This window comes from Megalobrama amblycephala, linkage group LG10, assembly GCF_018812025.1.
Source record: "Megalobrama amblycephala isolate DHTTF-2021 linkage group LG10, ASM1881202v1, whole genome shotgun sequence".
Classification (NCBI taxonomy): Eukaryota; Metazoa; Chordata; class Actinopteri; order Cypriniformes; family Xenocyprididae; genus Megalobrama; species Megalobrama amblycephala.
The window spans coordinates 20690732-20706651 of NC_063053.1; the positions used below are offsets into that span (position 1 = coordinate 20690732).

The 15920-nt window shown below is 37.9% G+C and overlaps 1 protein-coding gene across 1 annotated transcript in view; it reads right to left on the bottom strand.

The window, feature by feature from the left end:
• Positions 1–8985: 8985 nt before the first annotated feature.
• The window catches only part of pdss2 (prenyl (decaprenyl) diphosphate synthase, subunit 2), a 41250-nt gene continuing 34315 nt past the window's right edge, over positions 8986–15920 (bottom strand). The window contains exons 5-8 of the mRNA XM_048205340.1: positions 14953–15114; positions 14669–14797; positions 12191–12226; positions 8986–9427 (exon numbers count right to left, since the gene is read on the bottom strand). Coding sequence (XP_048061297.1) covers positions 9272–9427; positions 12191–12226; positions 14669–14797; positions 14953–15114 — 483 coding nt within the window. The 3' untranslated portion in view covers positions 8986–9271. The remainder of the gene's footprint in view (positions 9428–12190; positions 12227–14668; positions 14798–14952; positions 15115–15920) is intronic.

The window sequence follows — 15920 nt, forward strand, 5'->3', positions numbered from 1 at the left end:
CGCACGCAAACGCACACCTCTGACTGAGACTATGTTCTCAGACACTCATCAGTTGCACCCGATGTGGCCAATGTCCCGTAACGCGCATTAGTAATGTCTGCATTAGTGATGTCTGCATTAAGTCACGGAGCCGTGGCTCTTTGAGATGTGGGTGTGATGAGACGCCGGTCATTATTCAGGTAATGTGGGCTGTTTGATCCATCACGCGCTCATGCAAAGACGCTCGCGCCTCTGTTCTACGGGACGCGCGCGCAGTGAACGAGAGTCTCGCGCTGCTCGTTAAAGACTCATTTCAGCATGCGCTCATCTAATTTTTTATCTCGTGAGAGAAAGAATTACATCCGTCAAATAGAGAGAGAATATTTGAACACATTTCAAACAGGCTACTTCAAAAGACTCTTTAAAACGAATACATCATATTTTTAAAATAATAAGCTGTTGGATAAACACATGGGGAAAATAATATCAAACTGGCAGACAAGAGTTAACTGCTCATTTCAGTTTTGTTTTGTAGGCTATTAAAAATGATGTAAATGCCTAATAGCCTACATTTTTAAAAACAGACCTAGGCTTGTTGTAGAATGCTTTTTTATTGGGTTTTTGTTGTTGTTGTTTCATATTTTAAAAAGTTTTTTTTCTGAATTTTAGCCAACTGACAGGACACCCCATAGGTTTTCCCTGAGCAAAAAAAGTTGAAATGTTCAGAAGTTAAATGTGATTGTAGGCCTGTAGCTTTAAATTCACTATAGCCCAATATTCAATGGAGTAAAAAGTGATCTCTCACATTTACCACTTTCAATTTAATAAACTCCTATGGAATGCCAAGTTTGCCGAAATTAAAAATAAATAAATACATTAATAAATATACAAAGAAATGTAAAAAAGCAAAAATAAATAAATATACATAGAAAAGCAAATAAATAAATATTTATACATTTATTTCCTTATTTATGTATATATTTATTTATTTTCACATTTATTTATTTTTTCTTTTATTTATTTATACATTTATTCATTTCAATTTTTATTTATTTCCACATTTATTTATGTATTTATTTCCATATTTGTTCATTTCCACATTTATTCATTTCTTTATTTCTACATTTCTTTATTTTTACATTAATGTATTTTTACATTTCTTTGTCCGTAGGGTAATGAGGAGGGCGTGGTTTACCTCAGACATAGCAATCGAGCTCAGAGTAGGCGAGGGCGAAGCGTTGAGGCAACAGTGACACCTTGTGGTGTGGCTGAAATACAAGAAGTGACAGTCACAGCATCACTGATTATAATGGGTTCTCTTGGTGTGGTCTTATTATTAATTTCACGTCTTAGGCTAAGTTATCAACTTGAAATATCCAGAATTAGATAAGTCAAATGTGCCTATGGAAACGCACATGCCAATGAGAACTAATAATTCCTAGTTTCTATTTATTGATATTCTGAAAAGAATAACAAGATACAAACCTGTAAATATTCATCTTCGGGTTTTTTTTTTTTTTTTTTGAGGCGTGTTAACCCTTTTTACAGTCTATGTGTTAACCATGACAATAATAGAGTGCCTCAGGGATGACGCATTTTTGTAGGCAAAACCCGGAAGCGAGTTAGCATTTTTGGATTTCCGGTTCCAACGCCGTAAAGTCTATGGGTTTTTTGAATGGGTTTTTGCTAAATCGCCTGAAATAAGGTCTGTGGTTAACAAAGCCTCTAAATACTTTCACGTTTTGATCTATGACATAAAACACACCAGTTATAACCCACTTGTGATTTTTTAAAACTTTTACTGTGTCTTAAAATCGGCGGTTGCTAACAAATTGCTAAAAGGGACTACTTCCTTTGGCGGGGACTTTAGACGTCATCATTAAAAACGGGACATTTGGATAGCATTTCTCATGAAAAAGTGGATAAGTATTCATAACAGCACAGATCATAATCAGCGAGCATGTTTTTAAATAGAGTTGTTTTTTAAATACAGTTTGAGGAAGCTTGGTGGTGATGACGTTGATCCGCGACCATGCTGTGCTGTAGTCCGTTTATAGCCTACTGTTAGCCTTTTATATCTGACGACTTTATTTAGGCTTCAAAATCTATAAATGTTGTGTTAACTTGTAAAGATTATCTTGATAGACAAAACGTGTAAGTGTCATAACCCTTTGTTAAACACAGAGCTTATTTTCTGCGATTTTCCAAAAGTCTATGGGAAAAATGCATAGGCTTTCAACCGAGGGAACCCGTGCTCCGCTAACTTCCAGGTTGGCCTACAAAAACGCGTCATCCCTGGGGCAGTCTATTCAGCAGATTCAGGGATACACAGACCCCCCCCATTTAGTACACTATGGGTTCAAATGTACTATAAGTAGTATCTAAATACATTTTTTAAATACAGAGATAGTATATTAAAAGCACATTTTAGTTCTTATTTCATAGTGTCTCAAAATAGCACAGTTGAGTACACTTAGATGTTCTTAAGATTATCTTAATATACTAAAAATTCTTCTTTAGTACTTCTTAAGTACAAAATTAGTGCATGAAAATAGAGCACTTTAAGTACATTATATAAATGTACTTTATTTTCACCTGGGAAAGCATGATGCATCTGTGTGTGTTTCACTAGCTCCGTTTCCATGGGCACATTTTGATTTATCTAATTGATTTATCAGATCTGTTGAAGATGTTGCTGTTCATGTTTGCCAGCCCAGGACATTTTACAAGTCCAGATCAGACGATGTTCTACGGCCATGTCCGAAATAAAGAGTAGTCTATCCATGTCACACAGTACAGTTAGGGTGATGTTATATGACTTCACCCGTGATATAAGATTTTGGCCATACTTCCCATCCAAGTCATTCATCCCAGTATCAACATCAGTAGGCTACACTTCTTGTATTTCAGCCACACCACAAGGTGTCACTGTGGCCTCAACGCTTCGGCCTCGCCTACTCTGAGCTCGATTCCTATGTCTGAGGTAAACCACGCCCTCCACATTACCCTATGGACAAAGAAATGTGGAAATGAACAAATATGGAAATAAATAAATGTGTAAATAAAAAATATGAAATGAATAAATGTATAAATAAAAGAAAAAATAAATAAATGTGGAAATAAATATTTTTTTTACATTTCTTTGTATATTTATTTACGTATTTATTTATTTTTAATTTCGGCAGACTTGGAATTCCATAGAAAACAACATCTTGTTAATTTTGCCTTTGCCTGAAGTTCTGGTGCAGCATTGGTGACATTCATGTTTGTCTTCACACCTGGAGAGATGAATGCAACAGGAACAGAAAACATTGACGTGGTGCGAGAATGGTGCTGGAGATGACTTTTTACAGACTAGAGCACAAGACATCCATCATCCTCGCAGACTGGCTTTAAAGGTAGTCTAAAGTCTATAAGCACAATTGCAAGAGTCACAAGCAAAACAATTTTACTTATAAAATAGCACTTCTTACTCATTTTATTACGCTATATGCTACTAAGACCTTAAACAAGCGTGTGTCACATTAAAAAGTGTTTTCGATGCACAGGTGACTGATCTCAGACCAGCCTCCTCCTGTCCCATCTCTGACCCAAACACATAAAGGAGGCGGAGAGTTGTTTGTCTGTAATAAATTATTGTAGCTTTGAGCTTTGCTGAAAATGAGCTATTCATCTACACTCACAATCCATCTCTCTCTCTCTCTCTCTCTCACTTGCTCTCCCTGTGTGAATCCAGCCACCATGTTATCAGGGGCTCAGATTGCCACGAATTGCCAAACCACAAAAATCATTTCCATGCGCAAAAACAGAGACAATATCAGGTTACCAGAGTGATGATACTGACGGCCATAAACTCACACTGCAAGTCTGTGTGTATGCCTATGTCTGACTTTAGTTAGGCCGCCATCTAAAACCATAGACTAAAAAAAGAACTAAAACCCATACACACACACACCCTTTTTTTTCTTTTTTTTTTTTTTTGAATGTCCAAAATACAAACAAATGAGAAAAAAATTGAAAAAAAAATGAGTGGTCATTGTCTGTCCAAAAAAGAAAAGAAAAGAGAAAGAACTTGCTTAAACTCTCTAGTTGGCGCTGTCAACTGTCTGTTTGAGCATTCTGACCAGAACCAATGGCATGAGATTTGGGGCGTGACTATCGGTTTGTGCAACCAATAGCAGACAGGGGTTTTCCCGCGGAATTGCACTACTTTTGAAACCGTTTGCCACGATTTGTTTTCCCCGCTGGTTAAAGGTTTGACATATGGCCTATCTAATAAATTATATTTGACTGAAAAAATAATTTATATTCAACCACTGATAAAACTGCACTCACTGGTAGGGGCCTGTGTGCAAAAATTTATGACAATTGACTACGTTTACACGTGCACCAATAAAGCGATTAAAGGTCCTAATCGCATTATGACACCAGCAGAACTCTCCACTTTAGTTTACAAGCAATTTTCATTACTTTGTTTATTCACTAATAAGTATGGTTATATATCACACTCTGATAGGCACAGTAGACTATTTATGTTACCGGCCATTGTTTTAATCTACTCACATCACATTCAAAATACATGTCTATGGACTGGATATTATTTGGCGCTGTGATGAACATCGCAATGCCGGGTTTGCCTGCGCTGCCGTCATGTTCTCGCGCCATCTGAAGATACGGATTCAGAGACTGCGCAGGAAGTTGTGCTGACAGAGTTTAGCAAATTGGGGAAGAGAAAACTTAAGAATAATGTCACGGAGTTCATTCATGAAGTTGTGTAAACAACAGCATCGGTGTATCGAGCACATGCACACATTGGTCAGAGCGGGAATAAAGCTATTGAAGCATGCTTTTGAGCATGCTTGCCGCTCGCCTACATTTAAAATAGTGAACTTGAGCTATTTTAAATATGTGAATGGCCCCTTACTCCGTTATCTGGATTTTACTATTGTAGATTTAACATGATCCAGAATTGTTAGGTTCTTCAAAGCTCATCCTGGAGTTGCTGTCATCGCAATAAGACCTGCTCAGGAGCAGGCTTATTTCTGTCATGACAACTCTCAGAGTTTTTGGCATGGAAATGGATATGACAATGTTGATATGTTTGGTCTTGGCGGAATAGATCTGCTGCTGCTGCAGAGCAAGTACGGGACTTGCTTCTGCCAATACACAACACACTGCTGTGAGCAAGTAAGACACGCTGCTGCTTTACAAAATAGCATACTTGAATTAGCAGATCTGTAGCCAGGTGGAGCTGGGGAAGGTGGAGGGTTTCTGAGAGTGCACTGCAACTGCTACAGCAAATGCTGACCAAGTATTTGAAGGTTGAGCAGCAAGCTCATTGGCTACTGATAAAGGAGGAACCAATCAGCTGTGCCCTATAGAGAATGCTGTGTTTGCAAGTAGATTGAGTTAAAGGTCCCGTTCTTCGTGATCCCATGTTTCAAACTTTAGTTAGTGTGTAATGTTGTTGTTAGAGTATAAATAAAATCTGTAAAATTTTAAAGCTCAAAGTTCAATGCCAAGCGAGATATTTTATTTAACAGAAGTCGCCTACATCGAACGGCCAGTTTGGACTACATCCCTCTACTTCCTTCTTTAATGACGTCACTAAAACAGTTTTTTGACTAACCTCCGCCCACAGGAATACACAAGAGTTGCGTTTGTAGAGTGTGTTTGTCGCCATGTCGTCGAAACGCTGTTATTTTCATCCCGCAGTCCAATCACCGGGTCTGATTCCGGCTCAAATTGATAGGGTAAAATTAAAGACATGTTTACAATAACACTGAGCGCATGCATCTCCACGTTATGGTAAGAGGCGTGACTTTTCCGGGCACGGTGCGCTCAGAGCTGTCGAATCACAACACAGGAACCGCTGGCACAATCAGAACTCGTTATGTATTTCTGAAGGAGGGACTTCATAGAACAAGGAAGTCATCAGCCCGTTTTTATGACAGTGGAAACAGCGGTATACAGATAAGTAAATTATGTGAAAAATACTGTTTTTTTTAACATGCGAAACATGAACACATTGTGTCACACTGTGTCAGCCATTGCTACTTTCTTACAAGAACACCCTTTTGAACCATGGAAATTAATAATTAAAAAACAAATTGAAAAATGTTTTTTTATATACATAATAATTTTAAAATTAATTAAAAATAATTATAATGTTGTGTAGTCTGTAATGGACTAAGCCAGTTTACTCATTAAGAGATTTATTCGTGAGGGAATAATTATCAAATAATTTTATTAGAGCCTTACACACATTAGTTAGTGAAACAACTGTTATATGGTTGGCTTGATGCAGATAACTTTATTTTTTTAAATAACGCAATGTAAAAAAAAATTGTCTGCTGTGAAATATTAGAAATATGTTATTGACCCTTAAAAAGCACATGTAACATGTAAAATTAAATGAATTGCTAATAGGCTACTCTTGGCACTGAAAAAAAAGTAAAGTCTGTACAAATAATAGAAATTGATTCATTTATCTATTAGAACTATTATATAATTTTACCTGCTTGGCTGTTTCCTTTTCCTTTTTTTTTTTTTTTTTTTTTTTTCAATTATACAGTATGATGTATGTTTGTTCTCATTGACACCAGCCAATCACTGCATTGCTGATCATGGTTTTGAGTATCGATATATAAACACTATATTTCCAAAAGTTTTGGGATGCCTGCCTTTACATGCACATGAACTTTAATGACATCCCATTCTCCATAGGGTTTAATATGAAGTTGGCCCTCCCTTTGCTGCTATAACAGCCTCAGCTCCTCTGGGAAGGCTTTCCACAAGGTTTAGGAGTGTGTTTATGGGAATTTTTGACCATTCTTCTAGAAATGCATTTGTGAGGTCAGGCAGTGACGTTGGCGAGAATGCCTGGCTTGCAGTCTCCGCTCTAATTCATCCCAAAAGGTGTTCTTTCGGGTTGAGGTCAGGACTCTGTGCAGGCCAGTCAAGTTCCTCCACACCAAACTCACTCATCCATGTCTTTATGGACCTTGCTTTGTGCACTGGTGTGCAGTCATGTTGGAAAAGGAAGGGGCCATCCCCAAACTGTTCTTACAAAGTTGGGAGCATGAAATTGTCCAAAATGTCTTGGTATGCTGAAGCATTAAGAGTTCCTTTCACTGGAACTAAGGGGCCAAGCCCAACCCCTGAAAAACCCCACACCATAATCCCTGCTCCACCAAACTTTACACTTGGCACAATGTAGTCAGGAAAGTACCGTTCTCCTGGCAACCGCCAAATCCAGACTCGTCCATCGGATTGCCAGACAGAGAAACATGATTCGTCACTCCAGAGAACACGTCTCCACTGCTCTAGAGTCCAGTGGCGGCGTGCTTTACACCACTGCATCCGACGCTTTGCATTGCACTTGGTGATGTAAGGCTTGGATGCAGCTGCTCGGCCATGGAAACACATTTCATGAAGCTCTCTACGCACTCTTCTTGAGCTAATCTGAACGCCACACGAAGTTTGGAGGTCTGTAGCTATTGACAGAAAGTTGGCGACTTCTGCGCACTGTGCGCCTCAGCATGTGCTGACCGCGCTCTGTGATTTTTCGTGGCTTACCACTTCCCAGTTGCTTCCACTTTATGATACCACTAACAGTTTACCATGGAATATTTAGTAGTGAGGAAATTTCACGAATGGACTTATTGCACAGGTGGCAACCTATCACGGTACCACGCTTGAATTCACTGAGCTCCTGAGAGTGACCCATTCTTTCACAAATGTTTGTAGAAGCAGTCTTAATGCCTAGGTGCTTGATTCTATACACCTGTGGTCATGGAAGTGATTGGAACACCTGAATTCAATGATTTGGAGGGGTGTCCCAATACTTTTGGCAATATAGTGAATATATAACCTTTCCAATGAACACAAGAACACACAGTAATATCAGACAACTTAACCCAGATATTGGTAACACTTTATAATAAGGTTTCATTAGTTAACATAGTTAACTACATTAGTTAACATTAACTGATGACGAACAATATTTCTACAGCATTTCTTTCATAGCTAATGTTAATCTCAACATTTCCAAAAATATTTTTAAGATCAAAAGTTCTATCTGTCAACATTAGTTACTGCACTTCGAACTAACCTCTTATAACTTTTAATACCGTTCTTCAACACTTAATTTGATATTTAGATCTATGATAAGGAATTCGTGTCACAGTAATTCTAATAATAAAGTCTGAACGAACTCTGATCAGGACAAGACAGCACAATAGTTTGCCTCTGACAGGGTGGTGTTGTGTCAGGAAGAGTTGCTTGTTCTTTCCGTCCTTATAGTTTTCACTGTGTGTTTTCTCAGGTCTGCTTGAGGCCAAAATGAATTTTTCATGTATGACCGGAGGGCTGTCCCGCTCCTACCGAGCAAACTTAGTGTAATACCCTGCCAACAGTATGAGGCTAGAGACATGGTAGGAGCTCTAAGCTACTGATGTCCCTGCATAAATGTTCCTCCCTTCCCTCTCTGTCCTTCAAGCAATTCAAGTGTGTGTGTGTGTGTGTGTGTGTGTGTGTGGTCCAGCGGCTGCCGGCGGTGACCGTCACTCCCCTACGCCCCACTTCACACCCTAGTTGTCCCCCCCGTGGTCACCCGGGAAACCACAGGCTGCCCAAGCTGGCGCCAGCACTCTCGCTGAGCTGATCAATACTGCAGCATTTCCTGCCCATTCACTCAGGTCACACACTCACCTCATTAATTATTACTGCCAACACTGCTGCTGGAGCACCCCGGGCACCCACAACACACACACACACACACACACACACACACACAACAACAACACACACACACAGTCATCATTTTTCGGACCAACATTTTGGTTAATGCTGCCCCCTATCATACCAATAAGTTTCTCTATGGTCATATCTTAGTCATAGAAATAATGATTGTTTGTCTTTTTTAAAGTGCTGTACAAAAATATTGACCTCCATTAAATATCACAGGGAATCAGGAATTTTAGAATAAAGAGAGACAATAGTTAGTGCTTTTTTTCGAAAAGACATCTCATTTTATTTTAAAAGATAAATCTGATTCGGTGATCAAATGCATAGTGTGTACGAGTCCAGTAGTCAACACTCTTCATTTCCATATCATGATCATCATAATCATCTGTAGAGCAGATCTGAACCACAAACATTCCAAAGAAAGTCCTCTTTTAAAAAATCACCAAAAAAACAAACAAAAAACCTCCAGTTGGCTCAGTTTCTGCATTAATCAGCTGCATCAAACTGAATCAAATTTATATATGTATCCAGACTGAAAACATCTTTAGAACTTGGTGATCGCACAGGCCATGTTTTCCAGTGCCGACCGAGCCTCTGAGGGTGGGAAGCACTTCATGGCCTCTAAGGCCTTGTTGCCATGGTAACTGCACAGGTCAAGCGCCTGACTCACGCCTCTTTCCATCTTTATCACGCCCCGGAGCTGCAGAACACAAAGAATGAGGAGAAATTTTAATATCACTCCATCAAACTAATGAAACAAACAGTAAAAGTAATATTCTTTTTAACTGAATTTAAAGGCAAGGAAAATCAAATCATGGCAATTTCTACAGATTAACAGGATATACTTGGAAAAAAATAAAAGGAACACCTTATAAGGGACAATTTGTAAACTTTATTTATTTAACTTTTATTAAAGCTGCAGTCTGTAAGTTTTGCCTCTTTGTCGCCATCTCTGTTTGAAACATGCAATTGCAGTTATTTGCGGAATTATCATCTTTGCGCGTGTTGTGCATCGGCACGGCTCCACAGCGCGGATGAATCGAAAGTTTTGAGGAGAATGTACTTCAGAATTATACTTTGTTCTCAAATTGTTAATGTTAACAACATCAGCATTGAGTGAATATGTGTATTTAGTGTGTATTAGCGTTACCTGTAGATTTCAATTTCTGTACAGTCTAATCTCTAAAGTTAATTTGTCATACCATATAATCCGCCATCAAAATGATAAGTTTAATTATTCCAGCTGCTGGGAGAAAAGGCTATAAATGATCCGCCACCTGCAGCATCCTCACGTGATATAGCCTACTAGCTGGGACTCCTTTATGTAAACACACGTGACGTAATGAACAGCGACATGCTCGAATTTCCCAAGGAAACCCACCAGTACCACTCGAATTAGGTAAGGAGATAGTTTTGAACACTGGCTGCTGGTTATGTACTAGTTTAAAAATTGATTTTGGATCATTTTTAAACAAAAAAAGTTATGGACTGCAGCTTTAATCTTGGTTGAATGTTCATTTCTACATATAATACATATTAAATAACACTTCAAATTGTATGAATTAATATTAATGTAGTATATATGAACACAAATTAACTGAACAATAGTATATTTATTTGTTCAATGTTAGTTATGATCCCTAATGTATAAACTAATGTTAACAAAAATAATACAGTAGAAGTAATACACTACTGTTCAAAAGTTTGAGGTCAGTATGATATTTTAATGTTTTTGAAACATTACAAAACTCTCTTATGCTCACCAAGGCTGTATTTAATTTATCAAAAATACAGTAAAATCAGTAATATTGTGAAATCTTCCTACAATTAAAATTAACATTTCTAAAAATGTACAATACTAATGTAAGTAGTCTTTACTGTCAATTTTGATTAATTTAAAGCACCTTTGTTGAATAAAAGTAAAAAAAAAAAAAAAAAAACTTACCGACCCCAAACTTTTGAACAATTTTATATATTATTATTATTAAACATATAAATAAGAATTAAATTTAAAGCCAGAATACTCCACACTTTCCATCACTCAAATAGTCCTCTATTGTTCTCTACAAACATGTTTTGCTGGAGGCCATTTTACCAAATGAATTCTGGGATGTGTTGTGCCAAGAAGCCCTTGGGGGCCTAGAGTTAAAAACAGCAGAAGAGACCTGCTTTCACTAATGTGAGCGAGAGAAAGCCAAAGAGAGAGACATAGATGATGACATCAACTGGCGACCGATTTCTCACTGTTGTTTGTATGGCTACAGTTTTCTTTGAATGTAATTATACAAAAAAAGTAATATTTTCAGTTTGACAGACAGAGAGATGACCTCATAAGTCATGACCCACCCGAGACACTTTTACACACACACACACACACACATATAAAAAAAACAATCAGACAGTGAATACTGGAGAGATTAATGTCACATTTCTGTGCTGATAACAGAGATATGTGATGTGTGTGTGTGAGGGTGTGATCTGTCTGTCTGTGTCCTGTTGAAGGAGAATCTCGTGTGATGTTGCTGTCAAACCGTCTCTCTGTCTCCTCTACAAATAAACCTGCCACTCTATCTCCTAATATCCTGTTTCTACAGCGACCCGAGCTGCTTGTGCCCTCCTCCTCTTCCTGCCCCCTCCCCACCTCATCGCTGCCTCTATCTTTCTCCCCTTCTTTCTTTCTGTCTGTCTTCTCCTTCTGACTTTGGAAATCAAATTTCTGAACTTGCTATCAGTTACAGAGAACAAACACCTCCTATCAGTTCTCTCAGGTCCGTATCCACCAATATTCACAGCATCGGTCGATCAATATGCGCTTTCAATGACCGATTCTTAAACTTTTACTTTAATACAACTCAAATATAAATATTTGATTACATTCTTGAACTCACACAAATATTGGTTTTGATATCCTGGTGCAGTGATGTTTTCAACCCCCTAACCCTAAATCTAACATTTTTTGGAACTTAGACTTTCATCAAGAAATTATTTAGTATGTTTATCAACCTCTTTTCCTCACGGGGACCGTTGGTTGTCACAATAATAGGTAATTTCCGGTTTTGCTATCTTATATACATATATATAAGCATGGACAACTTCAATTTTGGTTATTAATTGGATATTAATTAACTTCTCTTTTTGTTTGTTTGTAAACATTGACACACGCTGGGAGCCTGGGAATGATTTCATGACTGACTCCTGGGAAATCGATCTGTATCATAACTCTATGAATGTTTCATCAGAAGTATTGTGGCTGGATTCATTGATTAGTGGTTTGACCAGGAGGATTGATTTCTCTTGAATTCGATAGACAATATCACTTATTCATTGGCTGAATGAAAATAATCAAATGATTTAGTGGTTTATAAAGTAAAACACATGAACACAAGTTTTCTGAACAGGAAGACACTAAAATGAGGCTACTTTGTTTTCTCTCTTCCTTAATCAGAAAATAGGAGTCGCTCACCTTTGTGTAATCAATCTGTCTAGCCATATTCTGGGCCTGAAATGAAGAGAGAAAAATGTGAATCCAGAGAACGTCATGCTGACACAATGAAATCTGAGCTGTAATGGTGTTTTGCCACCAGTCTAGAGGCTAAAATCTTATTGAATCACTTCTATTAATGACAAATACTGTCTCCTCAGTTACATTATCAATTATACTCCAGTAAAACTGGCTTGACTGTCTGCTAGCTGCATTGAGACATCACATAGCTCACATAAATGACATCTCACATGACTTTTTTACCACTGTAATGTGAATAAATGTATTAAAATATCATGGTATTATATACTCCATGAACTGTTACCATTCAAAAGTTAGTGTCGGTATAAGGTTTTTTAATGTTTGGGAAAGAAGTCTCTTATGCTCACCTCAGCTGCATTTATTTGATCATAAATACAGTAAAAACGGTAATATTGTGAAATTTTATTACAATTTAAAGGTCCTGTTTTTCGTGGTTTTTTGAAGCTTTGATTGTGTTTATAGTGTGCAATATAACATGTGTTCATGTTTCGCGTGTAAAAAAAAAACAGTATTTTTCACATAATTTACTTATCTGTATACCGCTGTTTCCACTGTCATAAAAACGGGCTGATGACTTCCTTGTTCTATGAAGTCCCTCCTTCAGAAATACGTAACGAGTTCTGATTGTGCCAGCGGTTCCTGTGTTGTGATTCAACAGCAGTTTAGCGCACCATGCCCGGAAAGGTCACGCCTCTTACCATAACGTGGAGATGCATGCGCTCAGTGTTACTGTAATCATGTCTTTAATTTTACCCTATCAATCTGAGCCGGAATCAGACCCGGTGATTGGACTGCGGGATGAAAATACCAGCGTTTCGACGACATGGCGACAAACACACTCTACAAACGCAACTCTTGTGTATTCCTGTGGGCGGAGGTTAGTCAAAAAACTGTTTTAGTGACGTCATTAAAGAAGGAAGTAGAGGGATGTAGTCCAAACTGGCCGTTCGATGTAGGCGACTTCTGTTAAATAAAATATCTCGCTTGGCATTGAACTTTGAGCTTTAAAATTTTACAGATTTTATTTATACTCTAACAACAACATTACACACTAACTAAAGTTTGAAACATGGGATCACGAAGAACGGAACCTTTAAATGAACTTTTCTATTTTAATAAATTTAAAACTGAATTTTCAGCATCATTACTCCTGTCTTCAGTGTCACATGATCCTTCAAAAATCATTCTAATAAAGGGTATGCACGTGACGTCACCGTCAGTCATTATGACTGCAGTTACACCCACTGAGTGGCAGCATTGGTTTTCAGTGTGAATGCCGCGAAAAACACACAAAACAAATCCAAAATGGGAAAGAGCTTTGCAACTGACTGTACAAATAGATTTGACACAAAATCTGAGGTATATTTTTACAGACTGAAAGCTACAAAAAAAAGAAGCCAACTGATTGCTGCAATTCACCGAAATGACTGGCTCTGACTCCAGGCAGAGAAACATGGATTTGCAGTTATCATTTTGTGTCAAAATGTTGGATTTTGGGGTAAAAATCATACCCTATATATTGCATTGTTATATATTGTGTTGACAACTCATAAATTAAACATTTACCATCTTATATTCTGCATAATTGGGTGTTTTTAAATAAACACTGACAAAAACTATACAAGTTTTAGTGCTGGATGATATGACGATATAAATAACATTGATATAAGTGATCACTCGGATTTAGACCTACCTATATTGTTGTTATATAAAGTGTTCATAGGCAGATTTGCTTTATGTATTTCCCCGGCATCGAAAACAGGCACATATAAATGTCAGGAAACACAATTCCTGGCTGCATGTCAATATTTATGGATTAGGTTTCTTTGAGGTTTTCTTTCGAGCCCAACCTTTAGTGTAATCGTTTGTTTTACGAACGTTTTTGCAGTTTCCCCTATGAAATCCAGTCACGGAGCAGGTTCTTTTGCCACTCAGTCCAGGGAGCGTGTTCCGGCGGGAAAGTGACGTCAGTACATACCCTCTATATGTTGATTTTCAAAAAGAAACATTTTTTCTTATTATCGATGTTGAAAACAGTTGTGCTGCAAAATTTTTGTGGAAACGGTGATATATTTTTTTTTTCAGGATTCTGTGATAAATAGAAAGTTCAAAAGAACAGCATATATTTGAAATGGAAATCTTTTTAAAAAATTATGAATGCCTTTACAGTTACTGTTGATCAATTTAACTCATCCTTTATTTCTTTTTTTAAAAAAAAATCTTACTGACCCTAAATTTTTAAATGGTAGTGTATGTTGTATTTTCTATTAGTATATGGTGAAAAAACTTCCAGCATGTTACTTTATAGAGAGTCTTTGAAGCATCACACTTGCGTCAATGTCATTTTTTACAGATTTTGATTTGCTACCAGTGTGTTAGCTTGCCGGCTTCTACCATTTTGATGTGGTTGTCTGGTACCTGTTTAAGCTGGTGCCGCCATCTCTCAGGTCCTATGATCTGTCTGTGGAAGACAACAGGAGCCGAATCCAAACTAAACACAGCTGGCTCTGACCCGCTCTTCACAAACGGCTGTAGATCAGAGTTTAGCTACAAAACACACACATATATCCATGAATGTTATGAAACACTGTGTGAACAGTTTGAGTTTTCTAAAGAGAAAACAGGAGAATGAAACAAGCAGAGAGGAGGTATAGAGAAACAGCTTGTTCCCACAATGCACATGTGCGACTGTGCATACACACCTTGTGTCCGAGAGCGAGATGTTTTCCGTACTGAAAAGCCAAATTCTGAGCCTCGGTACCGTGTCTGGCCAGCTTCATCGCTGCTTGACAACTCTTGGCAAGCAAAGCACCATGGCAGAGGAATGTCTGGTCTTCCCAGGAAGCAACTGTTAGACTTCCCTCCTTCAGAATACAGAAAAACTCAATCAAACAAACAATGTTTTATACAACCCGAATTCCGGAAATGTTGGGGCGTAAATTTTAATAAAATGATAACTAAAAGACTTTTAAATCACACGAGCCAATATTTTATTCACAATAAAACATAGTTGACATAAGAAATGTTTAAACTGAGAAATTTTACAATTTTATGCACAAAATGAGCTCATTTCAAATTTGATGCCTGCTACAGGTCTCAAAATAGTTAGGACCATGTTTACCATGGTGTAGCATCTAGTTTCTTTTCAAAAGTTTGAAGACGTCTGGGCATCGAGGTTATGAGTTTCTGGAGTTTTGGCGTTGGAATTTGGTCCCATTCATGCCTGATATAGGTTTCCAGCTGCTGAAGAGTTTGTGGTTGTCTTTCGTTTAATGATGTGCCAAATGTTCTCTATAGGTGAAAGATCTGGACTGCAGGCAGGTTAATTCAGCACCCGGACTCTTCTACGATGAAGCCATGCTGTTGTAATAGCTGCAGTATGTGGTTTTGCATTGTCCTGCTGAAATACACAAGGCCTTCCCTGAAACAGACGTCGTCTGGAGGGGAGCATATGTTGCTCTAAAACCTTTATATACCTTTCAGCATTCATAGTGCCTTCCAAAACATGCAAGCTGCCCATACAGTACACTTATGAACCCCCATAACTTCAGAAATGCTGGCTTTTGAACGCTGATAACACGCTGGAAGGTCTCCCTCCTCTTTAGCCTGGAGGACACGCTGTCTGTGATTTCCAACTAGAATGTCAAATTTGGACTCGTTTGACCATAGA